The 20,374-nt window shown below is 39.8% G+C and overlaps 1 protein-coding gene across 3 annotated transcripts in view; it reads left to right on the top strand.

The window, feature by feature from the left end:
- cacna1bb (calcium channel, voltage-dependent, N type, alpha 1B subunit, b) overlaps nucleotides 1-20,374 on the top strand; it is a 209,735-nt gene that overhangs the window by 116,396 nt on the left and 72,965 nt on the right. For 2 of the 3 annotated variants that reach the window (XM_078270681.1, XM_078270680.1), the window contains exons 17-23: nucleotides 9,463-9,535; nucleotides 9,819-9,936; nucleotides 12,463-12,530; nucleotides 12,735-12,841; nucleotides 15,937-15,999; nucleotides 17,160-17,201; nucleotides 19,358-20,104. In XM_078270681.1, coding sequence (XP_078126807.1) covers nucleotides 9,463-9,535; nucleotides 9,819-9,936; nucleotides 12,463-12,530; nucleotides 12,735-12,841; nucleotides 15,937-15,999; nucleotides 17,160-17,201; nucleotides 19,358-20,104 — 1,218 coding nt within the window. The remainder of the gene's footprint in view (nucleotides 1-9,462; nucleotides 9,536-9,818; nucleotides 9,937-12,462; nucleotides 12,531-12,734; nucleotides 12,842-15,936; nucleotides 16,000-17,159; nucleotides 17,202-19,357; nucleotides 20,105-20,374) is intronic. The other variant, XM_078270682.1, reaches the window with a different exon arrangement.

Raw genomic sequence — 20,374 nt, 5'->3', positions numbered from 1 at the left:
AATGTCACTTTTTGTTTCAGAAAATCTATCAAAACTAAAGAAAATTGATCATCTAAATAGTTTAATGAAAAAAAAGGCTTTCTACCCTAAATAGAAGATTAAACATCCTGTTAGGAAGACGAGGGATGTCTTTGTAATATTCTGACTTTATTTTTGGCTCAGAGATTATGTTTCTGCTCTCAAAACACCAAAAGTAATCTCCTGCTAAAATTGTGAGAATTGAAAGATAAACAGCTTGAGGCAGAGGAGCGTCTGCCTGCTGAGACTCACAGGACATCGGCGACTGTTCGGGAAAAAAAATATGTGATAAGCTTAAAGGAAACGTTCAGGATTTACTGTAATAGAATAATGGCTTTTTGAATGCTGCTTTGTAGCTTTCAGTTTTAAGGGTGCAGACCTTCTTTAATGATTATCTTTGTCAGACACAGGAGAGATGGCATTTTATATTTTCAGCTCTTCGGCCTCACTGGTATGAAAGGCTCAGCACAGCCTCTTCGTTGGACTGTGACAAAGGAAATGTTTTTCTCTGAATGCCAACATGTTAACCTACCTTATAACATTTTAAAGATTATGCATTTAATCAAAAGAATGTGGAGCGATTAATCTATAATATAATGGAAATGATCAGTCCATCCAGGAATTCAGGATTTTGCAAAGATATAATGCAAACTCAACCAATCCCTAGTATACAGTATGCAGTATCCAGTGGGCTGCCTCTTTGTATTCAGCCTCTTCCTCATATTGTAAAAGCCATTTTCATTTCTTTTCATAGTTCCAATGCTCAGAAGTGTGTTTGCTTTCAATATCATACAGCCCTTAATTCCAATCCACTTGCACATGCCTGTGTGTTCTCAGAGATGTGTGTTTTATTCACCTATACAATGTAAACTTGCTGCTGTTGTTTGAAGGATTATAACTGGGGAGAGTTAGGGCACGAGCTTTTGGGGAGTTTGGCCTCACGTGATTCTTGTTTTCAGGATGGGTTTAATGAAGTCCCCGTGGATGACGCGCGGAAGCCAAGCAGCAAGCTCCCAATTCCTATTATCAGAGTAAACAGGTCGGCGCACACAGGCGCAGCAGCAAACCGTCACCGCCGCTCCCTGCACTGGGCCAGCTAATCCTCAAAGGAAGGAGGAGAGGATGGAGGGAGAGAGGAGGATGTGGTGGAGAGCAGGAAGGAAAGGAAAGGAAAGAAAGGAGGGGAAAAGGAGAAACCAGCTGTCATTTGTGCAGACGGCCGCTGTAGGAAAAATTTGCTCCACTTCCTCCTCAGTTTTACAGGCCCTTCTCCTTCCTTATTCCTCTCTTCCTTTGTGTGTTTTTTGTCCACACACAAACACATTTTCTTCACTCTTGGTCCTCTAGCTGCTTTACGTGACACATCGCATCATTTGAATTATATGGTTGTTCAAAGAAGTGTGAAAGACATTTCATTCATTCTATAGAGCAGAAATAATCATGACATTTAAAGTGCTCATATTATGCTTTTTGGCTTTTTCCCTTTCCTTTATTGTGTCATATATCTTTCTTGTGCATGTTATAGGTTTACAAAGTGAAAAAGCCCAAAGTCCACCCCAAAGGCACTTACCATCTCCAACAGAAAACACTGTTCACAAACTGCTCTATTGTAGTCCAGCCTTTACTTCCGTGACAAACGTGCGTCACTTTGTAACACATGTAATAATGCTCGCCTAGCTGCTAGCGTGGCACGCCCTCATACTCTGCTTCTGACTGGCTAGTAATCCTTACCTAGCTACTGCGCATGTGCAACTCCCAACAAAGATGGAACAGAAGTGAGATGTCTCACTCTGTAGCTAAAACAGAGAGCTCAACACACAGGGTGAAAAGAGGAGCTACAGCAATGTGCAGTGCAACAAAAATATAGTGTATTTTGAAAATTAAACCATGTAAACCTATCCTGGTACAACCTCTAAATACAATTATGAACCTGAAAATGACCAAAATATGAGCCCTTTAAATTCAAAATGTCATCCTTTGAACCCATATAAAGGCCTTTTGTGGGTCAATATTTATCAAATGCATTTTGAAAACGCATTCAATGGAACATTACTGTCTAAATCATAAGCTCTTGTATATTCTGTGTCGTGTAATGTCAACTGTATTTTGATTATTTGTTTCTGCCAAGCTGTCCTGTTATTAAAAAAAAACTAATTTCATACACCTTGATATCAAAAGATATCCAAGATGGAATTATATGTTTATATTTGATGTAGTTTGACTGTTATCGGGCAGTTAATTGACATTAAGTATCTTTAGCATGTAAACAGTACTCGTGTCTGTCCTTGTTCATTAAGAAGGATTCAATGGGCTCTATTTTTGTGACGGTGCGTGAAACATTGTGAGCATTTTTGCCAGCAGCTGCACATACTGTCATATTTTTTTAATTTCTATTCCTCTATTGTCAAAAAGATGAATTGCCATAGTTTACAAAACTGTGCTTTTTTCTTTGCAACTTTCTTTAGTAACTTTGAATTTGGAAATCACTGAGTATGAAAGCTGTCAAAGCACTGTGATAAACTGGATTTAAGGGATGATGGGCCAGCATGATAGTACATAATGGTTTATAGTCAATTACAGACATTAACTATGACTGAACAATATTTTTCTTTTTTAGAAAAGACAGTCAGCCTTTAATTCTCTGCCAAAAACCTCATCTAATCTTTTAATGTTTTAGTAAAGTGTTAAATAGGGATCTTGAATCCTACAGTAAGTAATACTTAAGCCAAATTCTTAAGTATTTCTATGGGTCAGCAAGAATGATATGGGTACAATATAAAGTCTTAATAGAAAGATAGCCAAAGACACAGGTGGAAGTAGAGAAAACCATGTACTTGTTCTCATCTGCATTTAAATAAAGTGTAGGATTAATAAGTGGTGACTGGAAAGCATCAAAGGCTGACTGAAGTAAGAGCCTAGGTGGGAGTAGAATTAGTGGCATACAAAATAGTGTCACCAGCATAAAAATTGTAGTGGTCTGAGAATAGACCCCTGTGGTACCCCATTACTGATCTTTTAAGTTCTCCCTGTAAGGAAAACGTGTACCCAATTTGGTGGTGAAATTACCAGCATCTGTTTTTACTAGGGCTGTCAAACGATTAAAGTTCTTAATCGCGATTAATCGTTGAATTTCTATAGTTAATCGCGATTAATCGCATGTTTTATCACATGATTAAAATTCTATTATTTTGCATTTCAGAACTGTTTTTAAGTACATATTAACAATGGAAAGCAATTCTTACCAGTGTATTTTGATTGGGAATCAAATGAATGCAAAGAAAATGACTTTATGAACTTGATTTTAAGATTTGTATTTGTTTATTATATATTTAATCTAGTCACACATTTGAATCTAGAGTCAATATTAGGGTTGGGTATTGTTTGGTTTGGATACCGGTGCTATAGTGGTACTTTTAAAACAGTTACAAAAAAGTTACAAAAAAGAAGGGTACTAAACAGTTGGCGACATTAAAGAATGGCTTGTTTTTCGCTAAGGCCATATCGTCAAAATTAAATGTTTAATAATAATGTAATCACTATAACAATAACTTATTTCATTAGTAAATAGCTGTTGAATGACAAAAAACAACCACCAGATGGGAAAAGGGCATTTAACAACAACTTTGAATGCAAGGCTGTAAATTACCAGTTTCAACGCACCGTCTGTGTTTTTCCAACAACAGCAGCTGCAGCTTGTTACATCCCGGTGTCGGAATCCTCTACAGTGAAATACAGTACTAATACTTTACACCGTTTAGCGTTAGCTGTCAGCGTTGTAACCGTGTTTAATCCAGCTACTAGCTAGTGGTAGGCTAACGTTAGCTGCTGTCGAGTATAGTGTTAACTAGCGTCACGTGCAGCGATGTTTCTGTTGCCTGTAACATCTGTTTCAGAGCATCAGAGAGAAGTGCAGGCATATCAGTGGCACCAGAATGAGGCACCTAAATCCACGTTGCTATTCCTGCAGCAGCAGGATGTGTTACGAGGAAGTACGGCAAAATAGTAGCCTGTTAGGCACGACGCAAAGCCAAGTGAAGTGAAAATAAATTAATAAATGGTGGCTAGTGTTTAAAATAGTTACTGCAGTACAAATTCAAAATACTGGAGAGAGTTGTGTCCCCCGCCCCCTCCTCCTCAGACTCAAAGTTCACGGAGATTGCCAGGCTGAGACCGTAGCATCCATAGTCTTGCTTTGCCAGACCCTCCTCCAAAGCACGCTGAAGGAGCATCCACAACAATGTTGTTAGACGCTTGTCTCACATAGCCAGACATCTTCACAGCACAAAGGAGTAGCTAACGTTAGATGCTGGCTATATTGACAGTCATAGAAGCCTGTGCTCACGCGGAGCTCTGTACCCAACTGACAGGCACACTTTTTCGGCTTAGAATTCTGGTAGGAACACTACCTTGCCGTCCTCTCCACCCGACTGAACACACTTTATTGGCTTAGAATTTCGGCAACAATTACTAAACACACTGCACACTCATGGTCGTCTCTTTCCGACTTACAGCCCCTCTCTTGGCTTAAAATAACTCACCGTTGTCGGCTACGGCCGCTGAACAGGCTACATGTTGTAAACAGCCGTGGCCCGCTTGCCTGGTCCTCCGGTAATGTTAGCAGTTAGCAGGGTTAGCATGGCGGCGTTAGCCAGGACGCGTCGAGATCACTTTACTGTTACCAACTCGGGTACTCTAGCTAGAGTACACAAATGTTGAAATGACATAAAATGCCAGTCCCTTGTAGTCGTAATAAATTAGCCTGAAGCTAATGCTTATCTGTTCAGAAGGAAATTAGCCAACTCTGCGTCCTTTTGGGCTCTAAGCTGTCTCCATCTTTCAAATACATCTCCAATATTTACCCAGGGTTTGTAACGTCTCTGGTTATGCAACTGTTAGAAACATGCCGTGTTTTTTTTAGGTCGGGTAGAATTTATCTCCGTTGATCCCGTTAGTTTGTTTGCTGCTTTCATTGCTGTCCTAACGTTACAGCTTTAACACGCTGGGTTTACGTTTTTACAGGTATATCTGGCAACCCGGCCTGGCTGTCAAACTGGGCAGTTGATAACAACACACAGGCCAAAACACAAACAGAAATTCTGTCACAGAACGAAAATTTCAAAAGGAGAAAATACTGGCATTAGCATTGCTGTCAGAAAAGATAGTATTTGACTTAGCGTGTTTCCTTAATATCTGATGATGCATTGGGGTCATTTTTGGATTTATTACAGTAAATACATTACATATTGGACCTTTTAAAGAACATTTTCTAACTCATAATTGTTTTTAGCCTGGATGCTGTAAACCTACTGAATTGTCACCATTACATTACATTTAGCTGATGCTTTTATCCAAAGCGACTTACAATTGCTATATATGTCAGAGGTTGCATGCCTCTGGGTTAAGTGTCTTGCTCAGAGACACATTTGTTGATGTATCGCAGTGGGAGTTGAACCCAGATCTCCCACACCAAAGGCTTGTGTCATGTCCACTGCACCATCACCACCCCATCACCACAATTCATACTCAAATTACATTTTACAATTGCTCTCAAACTTGTCTTAGATATTGCCTCAATTTTGTAATATATACCTTCTTCTATCCAACCCCACATATTTCTTTTCTCTAATTTTTAAGAATAACGGACACTTGAAATTATGAATGATCAGCAGTGTAGGCTATTTTTAGTTGAATGACCAACCCATCTTTACACATCTCTGTATCATTCTCTCATTGTCTTCTTTAGTTTCAAGACCATGGATTCAGGTTTTGGCAGGTTTGTTGGGTCATTTGGGGGCTTTCTGAAAATATTTTGATCCTTTGTGTAGAACGTGTGCATGTCTGATGATTAAGTTGGACCCTACTGTTCACTTTAAAGAAAAATCACAAGTTAACATAAAATAAATCTGCAGCTATACATCTGTGCTAATGTAATTGTAGTGAGCTCAGTGTTTCAGTTTTGTGTAAACCCAGTAGTGTTGGATTCAGATGAATAGAGCTGAATCCACTTTGAATCCAATTAGGTTAATACTCAGATTCATTGACCTTTGTGTCTTTTATTTATATTTACCCTCTAATATTTGTTAGCAGTTTCAGAGGTTGTGTGAAAAGAGATGAAAAGGATGACAATAATAATACAGTGCAAGCATTGCACATTGTGAAGACAAAATATCCCTCATTCATTCACTCTTAATCTGTTTTATTCAGACATTGTTTGTGTTTACTGTTATTGTCTTTTCCCCGTGTTGAAGTGTGTTCAACTTTCCATTCCGGAGTGCTGTTGTGTTGAGCCCAAAACATACTGGCACTGTAGGATGTGTCAAGACAGCTGTCTGTATGCTAAACCCACTTCACACACACAGCTGTAGTTTTGAGGTGCTGAAGCATCATCGACACCCCAGAAATGAATTTTTTTTTGTTGATTTAGAGTTTCTCCTCTGCCTAGCATATCCAGGCTACTTTGATTTTCTTCTCTTGTCAACTGTCAGCACATGTTCATCCGTGGTGGTCGTGGTGGTGGTAGTGTAGCTCTCACAGCGGACAAGGAGAAACTCAAATACCCAGATCCCTTCAACCAACATTCACAGTATTATTATGTTTTTTTAAAAGACCTTTCCTGGTGAGCAGAAATTGGCTGTTCAGGTGAGATATCAACTCAAAAGAAGAGAAAATCAATCAAGGCATTACTCCAGATTTACAATATTTGCTTGATATCAGATGGTTAATATGCCCTGTGGATTTGTTGACGTGCTGCATTGCAGTGCATCATTTCTGTGCATATGACACATGTCACTTGGTGACTTGGTAGCCCTGAGCTGCAGAGGCAGTGTGTTTTGGACTTCAAAGTTGGAGCCATGACTCCCTGGTGACTGGTGTTTCCTGCTGCATGTTTCTCTTCCTCTCCTTCTCTCATCCATTATCAAGACAAGTCCCTTTGTCTATGAATACGCTAGTCCCTACCTGAAGCCGTGAAGGAATCTGAAAAACCTACTCCTGTGCCTGTGTTGTACATCTGTCTTTGTGAGGACCAATGTGAGTTTTAGAATTTTTTGGAATGTCACCCGCCATGTTTCTACAGTAGTTCAGAACGGACAAACCAAACACTGGTTCCAGATAGGGCCATTTGCATTTTCACAACAGCCACCATAGTTCTCCTACATGTTTGACACACAGGAGAAGTTTCAGTTGGTTGCACTCTGCAACCTCACTGCTAGATGCCACTAAATCCTACACACTGAACCTTTAAGTAAAAGAAAATTACAAAAAAATTAAAATAGTAATGAAAATATATGTAATTTATTACATCTACCTCTGGTATTATTATTGCTGACAAAACTTTATTTTCAAGTTGAAAGAATCTGGAAGTAACCTTTCAGGGGCTAGGGAATGCATTGCATGTCAGCTGTTAACATACAACAAAACTGCATACTCAATTAAGTTTCGAGGCAAACATATTTTGCTCCAGATGACGTTTGTCTGCGAAAGTGGGGTGGACTAATGGGTCAACAAACACACGACTTTCACCCAAGAGAGCAGCAGCTAAATCCACAATATCACAATATATTTTACGTCAGTGTCACTTTTTGGATGTTTTCAGCACTTTGGGGAAAGGGTTGTTGTAACGTTACTCAATACCGCTGAGAGACTCACTTCGCGGCTGGGGCTGGCCGCCGAGTATCTCCGGTGCCGATACCGGCCGAGGATACGCCTCCATCGATAGGATGGCTGGCGGGTGTTGCTTTCGGACTCTCCCCACCTTCACCTTTTGTCACCATTTGTGGGTGAAATGTAACTGTAAAGAAGACCGCTAAACGCTACTAAAGAATTTACTAAAGAAAAAAAGGGGGGAGAATTTCAGCACAATACCGCGGCCAGCCAGACTCGGACGCCTAGAGCAGTATGGTCTGTTTCCCCGACGGAACATAAAACGTTCTGTTACTGCCGTTAGCATCGTTATCACCTTGCGCTGGAGTTTGTGCTGGCTGGGTTAATAATAGTGGCTGGCTGATGGCTAACTGTGGATGTGTTGTGTCCCTGGCTGTTGTCCGCTCTCATCCCGATTGAAGTCCCTTAGCAGCGGGGTGTGAGGCAGGAAAAACCAGGGTGGGATAGCTGGCTAAATTAGCATTCGATTTGTCTTCTATCTACAGCTAACGCTAACGTAATCGTGGATTAGCCCAGTGTTGTTTAACGTTAACTGTACATTGATCAAAACAATTATACTTAAAATAACTTCATGAACGTGTTGAACGATGTTGTAGCTAACCTTATAACATTAATGTTAACGTTCCCCGAGCATTAGCATCAGCTAAGGCTAACGTTACTTGTCAACGAAGCTAGCACATAGCGTTAAGCTGGATCAAACGATATTGAAATGTATCAATAAATAAGATCTCTGCTGTATTACAGTGTTGTAAGTGGCATGTAATTAATGACAAAATTATGCTGTGTGGCAGAAAGCCATATTACGGGTACTGAGTATTATTCTTTCTGTGACGTCTGATTGTCTGTGTATGATTTAGAATTACTCTCGAACATATCGTCAGGGTTCCCGTGTTTTGACGGAAGTTAGAGGAACCAGAGGGGTCAAAGGTTATATGACGCCACTGACAGGCGACTAAATGAAACGTCCCGTGTCATTAAAATAAAATAACAGATTTATCTGGGTTTAAACGTTGTTGGAAATATTTAGGATAGTGTAAGTACACAACTCAACAAAATATATAACTTAGGTATAGTCGGTTTTAGACATTTTAATGCAGAAATGTTACATATTGTACCTTCAAATTACATAACAAACATGCTTCTTTTTTTCAACTCAAACCATCATCTTTTTCGGAACTTAACCAAGTAGTTGTGTTACTTAAACCTAACCAAGTAGTTTTGTATCAATACACAACATTAACCACATGTTTAAAACAGTGACCGTTTTACAACTGGCACCGTCACTGGAAAATATGTTTCCTAAAAACGTAATTGAGAATGCAGTTTCCTTGTATGGGAACATACTTTTTTAGGAGGCAGGGTTGTTTATGCCTGTAAAGGTCCTCACAAGTATAGAAGTACAACTCTGTGGGGGGGAATTGTGGATTGACAGTAGACCATAAAAGTGTTACAGACAACGAGAGAAGGAAGAAATGGTGCAGCTATGATTCAAGGTGTGACTGTGCCAGTTTTTTAGTTGTCATGTTTCTTATGAGAAACATGTACTGATGATGCTTAGACAGTTCAGCCACACGCTCCTAACTATTAATCCAAGTGGTTTCTTTATATTTTTTTTTATTTAAAAATGAATAAATGTACCTTTCCTTTTAAAATGAATAAATGTACCTTTCCTTGTATCTCCTCCTGAACTGCAGGTAGATACCATTAAGCTCTGACTGGGACTACAGTTTTATTATTTGGGATTTTTCTCTCTTTATAACGATGTGTTTCTGATTCTTTTAGGTTTAACTTTGAAGATGAGACGCCAACAACAAACTTTGATACCTTCCCGGCAGCCATCCTCACTGTGTTCCAGGTGAGACACTCCAGACTTCCAGGTGCACTTCACACCGTCTGAGTAAATGAGAGAATGTTGAGTTCATAGAAAAAGAAAGATTTTATCAGTCATTTTAATTAGAGTGGATGAGTGGTCTGTGTACCTTCTGTCCCCTTATGAGCTCGCTGATAATCCTTCAATTAGTCTGTGCTCATAACCCCTGACTCTGTAAAGTTATTTAATTTTATAGTCTGAGATTTGCAGGGGGCTTTACAACCTGCTGGTGTCCCCGGTGTCATTCTGAATCTCTTGTCTTCCTCAGATTCTGACTGGCGAGGACTGGAACGCCGTGATGTACCACGGGATCGAGTCTCACGGGGGCGTTCGCCGTGGCATGTTCTCTTCCGTCTACTTCATTGTCCTGACGCTCTTCGGAAACTGTATCCTCTTTGATATCTTGTTATTCAAACTGCAGTGCGTTCGGGTCAGAAGGAGCAGGATTGAAATGTGTAAATGGTTTTGGGTCGAAATTGGTGCTCATTTTCTCCATTTCCTTAACGGCATTGACGGGAAATGGTGTCGTTCAACAACACACTCAAAATCTAGCAATTTCTTTCTCATTGAGTGTACTTAATTGTGGAACTTTAAATACCTTAGATTCTTGAAACTCAGGAATTAGAAACTTGGTTTCAATGTCTTATAGGGCTGGGCGATATATTGATATTATATCAACATCGATTATGAGACTAGATATCGTCTTAGGGTTTTTGGATATCGTATTATCGTGATATGACATAAGTGTTGTCTTTTCCTGGTTTTAAAGGCTGCATTACAGTAAAGTGATGTACTTTTCTGAACTTACCAGACTTACTAGCTGTTTTATTGTTTTCCTTTACCCACTTAACTCATTGTATCCACATTATTGGTGATTATTTATCAAAACTCTCATTGTGTTAATGTTACCGGCCTCAGACCTAGTATCTGGGCAGGTACAAGGCCACAGGCTGGATAGCACTGTGGGTTGGAAAGAAGTGGAGATACAGAAATTGTCTTTCTCAAGCGCTGGATGTTTATTTCTTTGAGCCAAATATCTCTCTTTGTTTGTTGTTTTAGTTTCTTTTCAAAAAGTAATTAAATAACAGTGCCAACAGATAGGCCTAGCACACACTAGGACACTGGTCAATTAACAACACATACAATTATAAAATACACTATAATTATATAAATATCTTGATACTATGAGATCCTAAACCGTAACTTTAGCCATTACATGGAATATATAATATAGAAATGGTCTATAATTACACTGAATACAATAAACAAACCAATATGTAAAGCATTGGTATAGATCAGATAAAATACAACACCCATTAATAACTATTATTAGTAATTGTGAAATAGATACCTAGTCTTACGGTATAATATATCAAAAATACATCAACAAATGACACTATAGATCATATTACATCTTGAAACAATTGCTATAGCACATTCAAGTAGGTAGACACAGGCTACATGGCTATCTTGCTATCTGTTAGATTATTCTTTTAAAGTGAACACATACAACAGATCAGAGGCTATATTGGATTACTTCTATGAACTACATTACAATACAAATAACCTTTTCATAGATCAAATACCAAGAATACTATATTAAGATTTAAACGGGTTATGTGACGGTGTGATAATCAATCACCAACACAACGCATTGGTATGCCGTTTGCGTGTGTGTCTACAGGCACGCGCACATCAACTGACGGCAGCATAGCCTCCATAGAACATTGACAGGCTCTGGCTAACAAAATGTATACTGAACAGAGCACCGGCAATACAAACAAAATGATACAAAGTACAGAGAGACTTAATAGACATTACATGTTACACTTAAACATACTGATGTTCAATCAACACGACACTGTTTACAGTCCGTACAGAAAGACGAGAGAACGGAATCTTCACTGACGGTGACAGGCTAACTTCAACTAGCTTCTGCTAGCTCGCTAGCTAAAGCTCCTAGCAAATACATATAAACACCTCCTAATAACCTTTCTACACAGAACATGACCACACACATCATATAGACAACCGTACTGGTGATATACTCTTTTGATACATATTAACAGAGATTGGAGAGGTTTACAAATATACCTGTGGGTTGGAAAGAAGTGGAGATACAGAAATTATTTCTCAAGCGCTGGATGTTTATTTCTGAGCGCTCAAGCTACCATCTCCACGGCAACCCACTACAGTGATGCAGTGCAATGAAGCGTCATCTACCTGCATGAAGTGACATACATGGAAATGTTATCTTAAATGTAATAAAATAAAAAAATAGGAGGGGGTAACTGTTTTTTTTTTTTTTAACTAATATATTAGGGCATTTTATCTACCCATTACATTAATATTTTGTGAAAGCACCAATAGTCAACCCTACAATATAGCCACAATATCGACATCGATGTATTTGGTCATAAATATCGTGATATTTGATTTTCTCCATATCGTCCAGCTCTAATGTCTTACGGAACTGGGACACATACTAAAAGTTTAAAGCCCCACTAGAGGCTGCAGTGATCATTACAGCACACTTACAAACAGTATTGAAACAGCATACATGTACTGACAGTTTTGTTCATCAGTTGTGGAGCTGAAACTATTTGTTTTGAGGGAGGCACGAGAGGAAATGCCAAAGAATCTTTAAAATCAGATCAGAGTTATTTCCAAAGAAGAAAGTTTTAGTAGCCTACTGATCTGTTACGCTCAATAAATACAGTCCTTAAAATGCAGTTGTTGAAATACACTGCTTGGGACCAAAATATTGGCCTGACTTTTACAGGCAGACTCATAGATGAACAAAATCACATTTTGTAGGCCCTGCTCCTAGTTTAGTGGGAAAAAAGACGTTGCATATTTCATCGAAAGATACTGTACTCCTGTACTTTCTCCTGAGTCCTGTTGTTATTCAGACACCCTGCTGAATGTCTTCTTGGCTATCGCTGTCGATAACCTCGCAAATGCACAGGAACTGACTAAGGTAGGCTCGGTCAGACTGTCTGATGTTGTATTTGAAGATGCATTAGTAACACATAGCAATATAAATGTACTTTTTTTTTTCTACTTTACAATGAAACATGTCAAACCAGCACCGACAAAAACCTGGCTTGTGCACACAGCATCACCATGTTGTAATGTATTTTCATTAAGCATAATTAGATGTCTTGGTTCTCACTGGCTAAAGGATGAAGAGGAGCAGGAGGAGGCAGCCAATAAGAAGCTTGCCCTGCAGAAGGCTTTGGAGGTGAAGGAAGTCAGCCCGATGTCAGCAGCCAACATCTCAATCGCTGCGTAAGTTCCCCGGCATCGCTCTCCTCTGACAGCAGCTCTGTTCACCCACACTGGAGATACATGTTGCTTTGTCTATCAGTGTGTTGTCCTTCTGTATGTTCTTCCCTCTCAGTCTGTAATGTCTGTGTACGTACGCACTATGTTTGATGTACTGTCTGGACTTCTCATTTATTCCTACTATGGGAGCGCTCCTGTGGTGTTGCCTCGTTTATTAGCCTACACTCCATTGTCTATACCTTCGTCAATACAGTAGTAGAAACAATTAAGGATGCTTCAATCAACAATGTATGTTAGTATTCACCATTTTTTATTATTATTATTATTATTAATAATTAATTAATTAATTAATTAATTAACACAAGCCTATTTCCCTGTTAAAGACAAAATCTACAACATGTTTTTGCCCACTTTGGTGGAAAAATGTAATTCAAGTTATGTTAAACTACCAGAAAAATGCAACATGAGTTATATGAACAAGATAGAAGAAAACCTTCATTTCACATCTTCACTGTCAGAAGTTCCCATCTTCTCTAATATGATAATGACAGGGATGACTTTATATACCCAGATAGCTCCTGTGATGCAAAAACTTCTGACCCGCCCCCTCTCCACCACCACCTGTGATTGACAGGTATGGGGTCCTGTGTCAGCGCGGAAATGAATTGCGCCTCCAAATTCCACCTATTTTTAGAGCCTAGATTAACACTGAAATTATAAGAGTCTCAAGAGGAAGCTGGTGTTAACACGACGCGTTTTCATCTTTATCAGTGATTTATAGCTGCAATATGTAATGTTGGAGGTTAAAATATGCTTTCTTTTGATACCCATGTGTTCAGTTAAGTGCATTTTGCTCACACCAGATAATGTGATTATGTTCACCTCGCACTCGCCTCTTAATTGCCATCCTTCTCGGTAAGAAATTCATGAATGTATTGTGCTCATATTATGCTTTTTGGCTTTTTCCCTTTTCTTTATTGTGTTGTATATCTTTGTGCACTTTGTAGGTTTACAAAGTAAAAAAGCCCAAAGTCCACCCCAAAGGGACTTACCATCTTCCAGAGAAAACACTGTTCACAAACGGCTCCAAACAGCTCAATTGTAGTCCAGCGTTTACTTCCGTGACAAACGTGTGTCACTTTGTAACACACGTTATAATGCTCGCCTAGCTGCTAGCATGGCACTCTGCAACTGACAAGCTAGCAGTACTTGCTACGCATGTGCGACTCCCAACAAAGATGGTAAAGAAGTGAGATGCCTCACTCTGTAGCTAAAACAGAGAGCTCAACACACAGGATGAAAAGAGGAGCTGCAGCAATATGCAGTACAACAAATATATGGTGTTTTCTGAAAATTAAACCACATAAACCAATTCTGGTGCAATCTCTAAATACAATTATGAACCTGAAAATGAGCATAATATGAGCACTTTAAGAGAAGAAATAGTGTTAGTTAGAGTGTGCACAATGTTTAGGAGCTGACGTAGTGTTTATAAAGTGGAGGTTTACACATAACAAAATGTATTAATTATTAGTTGTTACTAATTACTCCCAATTACTGCCAGCTGTAATGTTAACTGTTGTGTAATGTCGTTAGCTAACTGAACCAACTGATAATACTAACATTAGCTAATGTTAGCTAATGTTAACGTTAGCTTACTAACACGTGACCAGTTAAGAGTGAAGATTAAAAGAGGTAATAAGGAATACAGTCCAAATTCTGTTTAATGATAATTTAAAACTTTACTTTTTTTATTCCATTTTACAAAAATAATAAAACATACATCAAATCACAAAACGATATGCTAAGGGTAAAGTTAAGTTAGTTGACATAACGTTAATGTCACATAGCTAACGTTAACCTTACATAGTTGGAAAACATTTTCCACTTAGCTAGCTAGCTAGCTAGCTAAACTGTATGAATACTAACGTTAATTACTCTGAAACACACTTATTTCTACACGTAGCTAGGCAGACACAAATAAAACAGAGTAATACGTAACGTACATTTACACTGATATATAATTTGTGCATGTAAAAATTTAATTTTTGGAAGTTATGCTAGCTTGTGATGCTACACTGACTTCCTGTTTACATAACGTTATATAGCTAGCTAGTTAATTGCTCTTGGACAGAGCTAGTAAACGATTTGCTGTACACATTCCTAAAGTCTTTAACGTTACTAACGTTAGCTATTAAGGCATTTCTTACAATTTTATAGTGCAACCTGATTTAGCGAATCACTAGTTTGAAACTAGTTAGTAGTCACAAAGAATTTAGAGTAGGAGGGACTAGCTATTCAATCTTATGATGCGACCCAATCCAGCTCTGTAGCTAAATCACTGGTTAGCTAACTTCTAGTCACACATTGCCAGACCCATCTCCACAGTGCTGTGTCAGTGCTGGAGTATGGTGTGGCTACACTGCTTATCTATTATGGCATAGGGGGAAAAGGCTCTGGCTTGTCTGTATTTCTTTAAACCAGTCACAACTGGATGCCGTTGCAAAATAGATAGTGGAGATAGCGGAACGGAAGGGGAGGGACATCTGACAAGCGAGATGTCAGGCTTTATCCCAGCAATGTACATCTGTTGATTCAGACTAGCTAACTTCATATCTTTCCCTTTTTCACTGTCATTAACGTTACTGTTATTATGTGATCTTGTGCATTACATTCAGTGTTCTAAGAATAAAGAAGCAATTAAGTGCTGTTTCAAGGACAGGGTTTCATTACAAAATGACTTTAGCCTTTTTTTTAAACCCCTCATTAGAAGGGATTTTACAATCTAAATGTATGTAAAACTCTAACATTTTTACTGTAAAAGATAATTTCAATAGTAGTAACCTGTGCTTTTGTTTTTTTTGGAATGAAACTCCTGAACTGCTTTTAGAAACTCCTGAACTATTTTCAATTTCAGTTTTGTGTCCTCATTATGCTGAGTAACACGCTTTTGTTGCTGTTGTGTTTTTAACGTAGTTGCACAGTTTAGTCCTTTATTGTAAGACAAAAGGGAACAGGTGGACAGACAAACTGACAGTCCACCTGTCCCCTTCAGATTTGTGTCTCATTTTTCTTTTGTTTTTGTTCTGCATGTACAGTTTTGTAAAGCAAAATCGAGATGCACACTCTCGCAGGTCGTCCATCAACAGCATTCAGTCAGCGTGAGTTATCACTCTCTGTTACAATATTCTCCTCCTCGTCATCTCTCCTCCTTTGTCTCCTCTCCCCTACTCCCCTCTCCTTTCCTCGGCTGCTCTCCTCTCTTCCCCTTGTCTCTTCTCCTTGTTTCTTCTCATTTCCTCTCCTTGTCTCCTCCTCTCATCTCCCATTCCATAACTGTTCTTGTCTCCTCTTTTTTCTGGTTATCACCTGCGCTTTTTCTTCATTATCTTCTGTCCTCTCTTTTACTTGTTTACTCTCCTTGTCTTCTCTTCTTCCCTCTCTTCTCCTCTCCCCTCCACTTTCTTTGTTTCTTCTTCCTTTCCTTTTTCCTGCATGTTTCCTGTCCCCTCTTTTCTTCTCCTTTTTCCTCTCCTTTCCTTGTTACCTCTCCTTTCCTCTCCTCTCCTCCCCTTGTCTCTCCTCCAAAAGACTAAATGTCTTCATTACTGGTAAAGTGAAATGTATTTATGATTCTTATGAAAAAAAGAAAAAAAAGCTATCACAAAGTGCCTCACAGAGTAGAAAAGCATTACATGAAATGGAACAAAAACAATCTATATGAGGCCAGTCTGGGCGTCCTTACAACACACTCTGGTCTTAACCAACCACTGTGTACACTTTGTTGATGGTTGCAGCTCCTCTGTGTCTGCGCCTACAGTAATTCATCTTCTGCTCTGTGCTCTCTGATGTGAATAATTTGTGTATAAATGTTTAATTTCTCTGAGCGTTGCCATCACCGCAGGCAGTTTGACATTTCCAGTCTGTTTGTTATCGCAGTCCCCAAGACATCCCTTTACAAAGACAATATGAGCCGCGGCCACAATTAAACGCAACCTCCAGCTGTAAGTTTGCTCTCCTGTCGGGCAATCTGTTGTCTCAATCGATTAAAGGAAGGCCAGAGACGCTTATTTAACACCTCACCTGTTTGAGATAACACAAATGCATTACTAGAAGGGACTATCATTTCTTTGACATTGCTTTTCTCAGTGTGTGCATGTGCTTTCTTAGGTAATATATCTCACAAAATAATGCTTATCCCCTCAGTTTTACATCCCTCACTTTCCTTTCTGTGAACATTTAAACACTACCTGTATGTCCGTAGCTCACCTGTCTGTGGATACCTGTCCTGTGTTCTCTGTGTCTTCTGTCTGTCTTTTAGGAGTTATTCTGTCTACTCCTCCCCCGCCCGGCGAATCTTGAGGTACAGGTGACCAGATGGAACAAACTTAACTAACCCATAAAGCCTTATGTAAATGAGTCATACTGCGCAGACACAGTATGCAATGCCTTCATATATGATAGATGGAAATGAGGACACATCAAATGATTGATGGTTTATGATGTCTTTAGAAAAACTCATGTTCAGAAAAGGACATTTTTCAACCATTTAGTGTGATCTCTCACCATATTCTTCTCCAATCAGGAATCCGCTTGTTAAAGACGATACATGTCGGCAATAACCATCACCCATAGCATGTTGGTCATGCCTGCCCCATTTACACATGACCTTAGTCAAACAGAATTTGAAAAATTATTTTTCAGTTTTCTTGCATGCCAGATTAGCAAGGTTTGCCACATGACATGTCAGGCAATTCCAACTTTTGACAGCTGCTGTAAAGCCAAAATAATAGAGATGTGTTGACATAAACAATCTTACCTGCCGGCACCACAGAAACAATTTATGTTTAGGCAACACGACAACTTGTTTAGGTTAGGAAAGGATCATGGTTTGGGCTCAAATAAGTAGGTTATGTATGCAAGTTAAGTACGTTACATGTTTTTTTTTAAAAGTCAGCATTGACTTTTTGTCACACGGGACACAAACAGCAGTTGAAAGTCCATGTTTGTTTGACACATCCCTCCCATCCACCACGTCTGCTTCCAGACGCAGACTATGTAGACAGACTGTGTTCATCCAGGTAATACGTGTGCCCAGTGCCCACCTTGACAAAAGGATCCGAATTGACTTTCCATTGGCATTGCTTCCGTGGTGCCGGCATGTAAATTTAACACATTCCTCGCCACCAGTATGTAATGTGGTGGTTCTCTGAGATCAGGCTGTCTCTTTAAAGCACAGTGGATTTCCTGTACCTAAAGAATGTGGCCAAGTCAGTAATAATATGTTGATTTTCCGACAGTCATACTGTAGTAGCTATAGGCTCTGATGAAGGCTTCATGCCCAAACACGAGAGCAGATTTGTCAGCCTTTTGATTGTACATCATTTTACCCGACACATGATGAGATTCTTTTGCTGTTTTCGTACTCTGGAGTGCTGCCTTTTTTTCTGACTTTGTTTTTGGAAAATACAGACATATAGTAGCTTTCATTTTTGCCGGCATATCCTTTGTCACACAGCCTTGGTTTTAGTTTGTTCCGACACTTTTTTTTGTTGTTGTTGACAATTGACATTTTAACGATTAGCTACCTTATTAACACCTTCTCTAAATGATAAAGTACTGTAATAAGGATGGTCATGGGATATGGTGGACCTATTAAAGGATAGGTTCACACTTTTTAAAGTTTATCTACATACAACACTCACATGCCCATATGTAAGCTACATTAAAGAGTTATTGGTTGCTGTTCTGGACATTGAACATGTTCCACAAGTTTTAAATAATTTTTTTAATCAGTAGGGCAGCATGGGCAGTTTGAGGAGTGTTTCGGAAGGACGAATTAGACTGTTTGGTTTCAAAGACTCACCTCTGATCATCATCATTTTATACTTTGAATCAAGTATTGAAAGAAACTTTCGTTAGATCAATCTTTTAATTTCAACAAAATGTGGTTTCCTTAAGTATATAAAATAGTATATGCATCTGTTTTAGTCCATGGAAAGCTTGCTCTGCATTCAGTTTGTTTGTATGAGTCATAGGAAAACCTTGTAAAGCATGTGTGAAAATACTGTCGAGATGATTTGTCCTTTGCCTTTTCCCCATCTATCAGATCATGTCATGACAAAAGCATGTAACAACCCTTAGCAATAGATACATTTTACCAGCTTAGGTGTCGGGAAATTACAAATAATCATATTTTGTTATGGAGGATGTAAACTACTTTCTTCATACTGTATAACCCTCAAGCATGATAAGTGAAAGCTTTACCATGGTGGACATTTGTGCTGACACATCCATAGACCACCTCGTGTCTGGTTCCTTATTACTTACTTTTCCTAATTAGGGACTTGATGAGTAGAATTAGAGATTAGATTATGGATGATTGTGGTGGCTATGGATGAAACTGTGGATGGTGATGTTCACCCATACGAAAAAGAACTCAAAGTAAAAAAATGTTTGTACGTCATTGTTTTTCCTTCTCCCATGATCGCTTTCTGTGGGTTTGATTCCTGTTTGCAGTAAGGAGCAGCAGCGGTCAGCAAAGGCCATGTCAGTGTGGGAGCAGAGGACCAACCAGCTGAGGAGACACAACATGAGGGCGAGCAGCGAGGCTTTGTTCAACGAGCTGGACCCTGAGGAGCGCCTCCAGATGTCCTCCGCCCTCCACCTGCACCCTGACATGAAGACTCACCTGGACCGGCCGCTCGTGGTGGAGGCCAAGAACGGCGACAAACCCAGCAGGTCTCCTGAAGGAGGACGGGATGAGGCAGGGGATCCCCGGCAGGACTCGACGGGTGACAACTTCCACACGCACTCCAGGAAGCATCACAGGCACCGCGACAGGAACGGGGAGAGCAGGGAGGGAGGCGATGGCCGAGGAGGGAGGCCCCACGCCCATCACAGCCGGAGCAGAGACCACAACACAGACAGTGCCCAGATAAGAGAGAGGAGAGGGGAGAGTAGCCACAGCCGCGATGGAGGGCAGGGACACAGGCTCCATCACCAGGCCGGCTCCCCTGAGGAGGAGGTCAATGACTTCCGAGGAGGAGAAGAAAGAGGGCACCGCCACCATCACTCCCATCGTCCACCAAAAGAGGGAAACGGGATGATAGGGAACGGTGCGCAGGGAGAGCGCAGAGGGAAGGGGGGAGGAGGAGGAGATAGTAATGGAGAGAGGAAGGGGCGCTGCTCTCGTATGGTCAGAGCTCAGTCTACACTGGATGGAGACGACTGTAAGAGGAACAAGAATGGAACCAAAGGCCACAGGTAAGACTGCAGATGTTACTTTGTATCAATGTTTTGGATGGTTTGTTTGTATGTCTGATGTTGTTGGTGACTATACTACAGCCTTACTATATTCTGACTGTTGTCTAGGGCTGCACAATATTTAGTTTCATCGTCTACATTGCGATGTGCGCGTGCACGATAGTCACATCACAGGACGTTGCGATGTTGACGCTAAAATGTTTTTGTTGCTTGATAGAACAGTAAACTTTCACCGTCCTCCTTTTACATGATTGTTACCAGCCGACCCTT

Source organism: Sander vitreus, chromosome 16 (assembly GCF_031162955.1).
Source record: "Sander vitreus isolate 19-12246 chromosome 16, sanVit1, whole genome shotgun sequence".
In the NCBI taxonomy this organism is placed as follows: Eukaryota; Metazoa; Chordata; class Actinopteri; order Perciformes; family Percidae; genus Sander; species Sander vitreus.
This window is presented reverse-complemented; position numbering and strand designations above follow the sequence as displayed.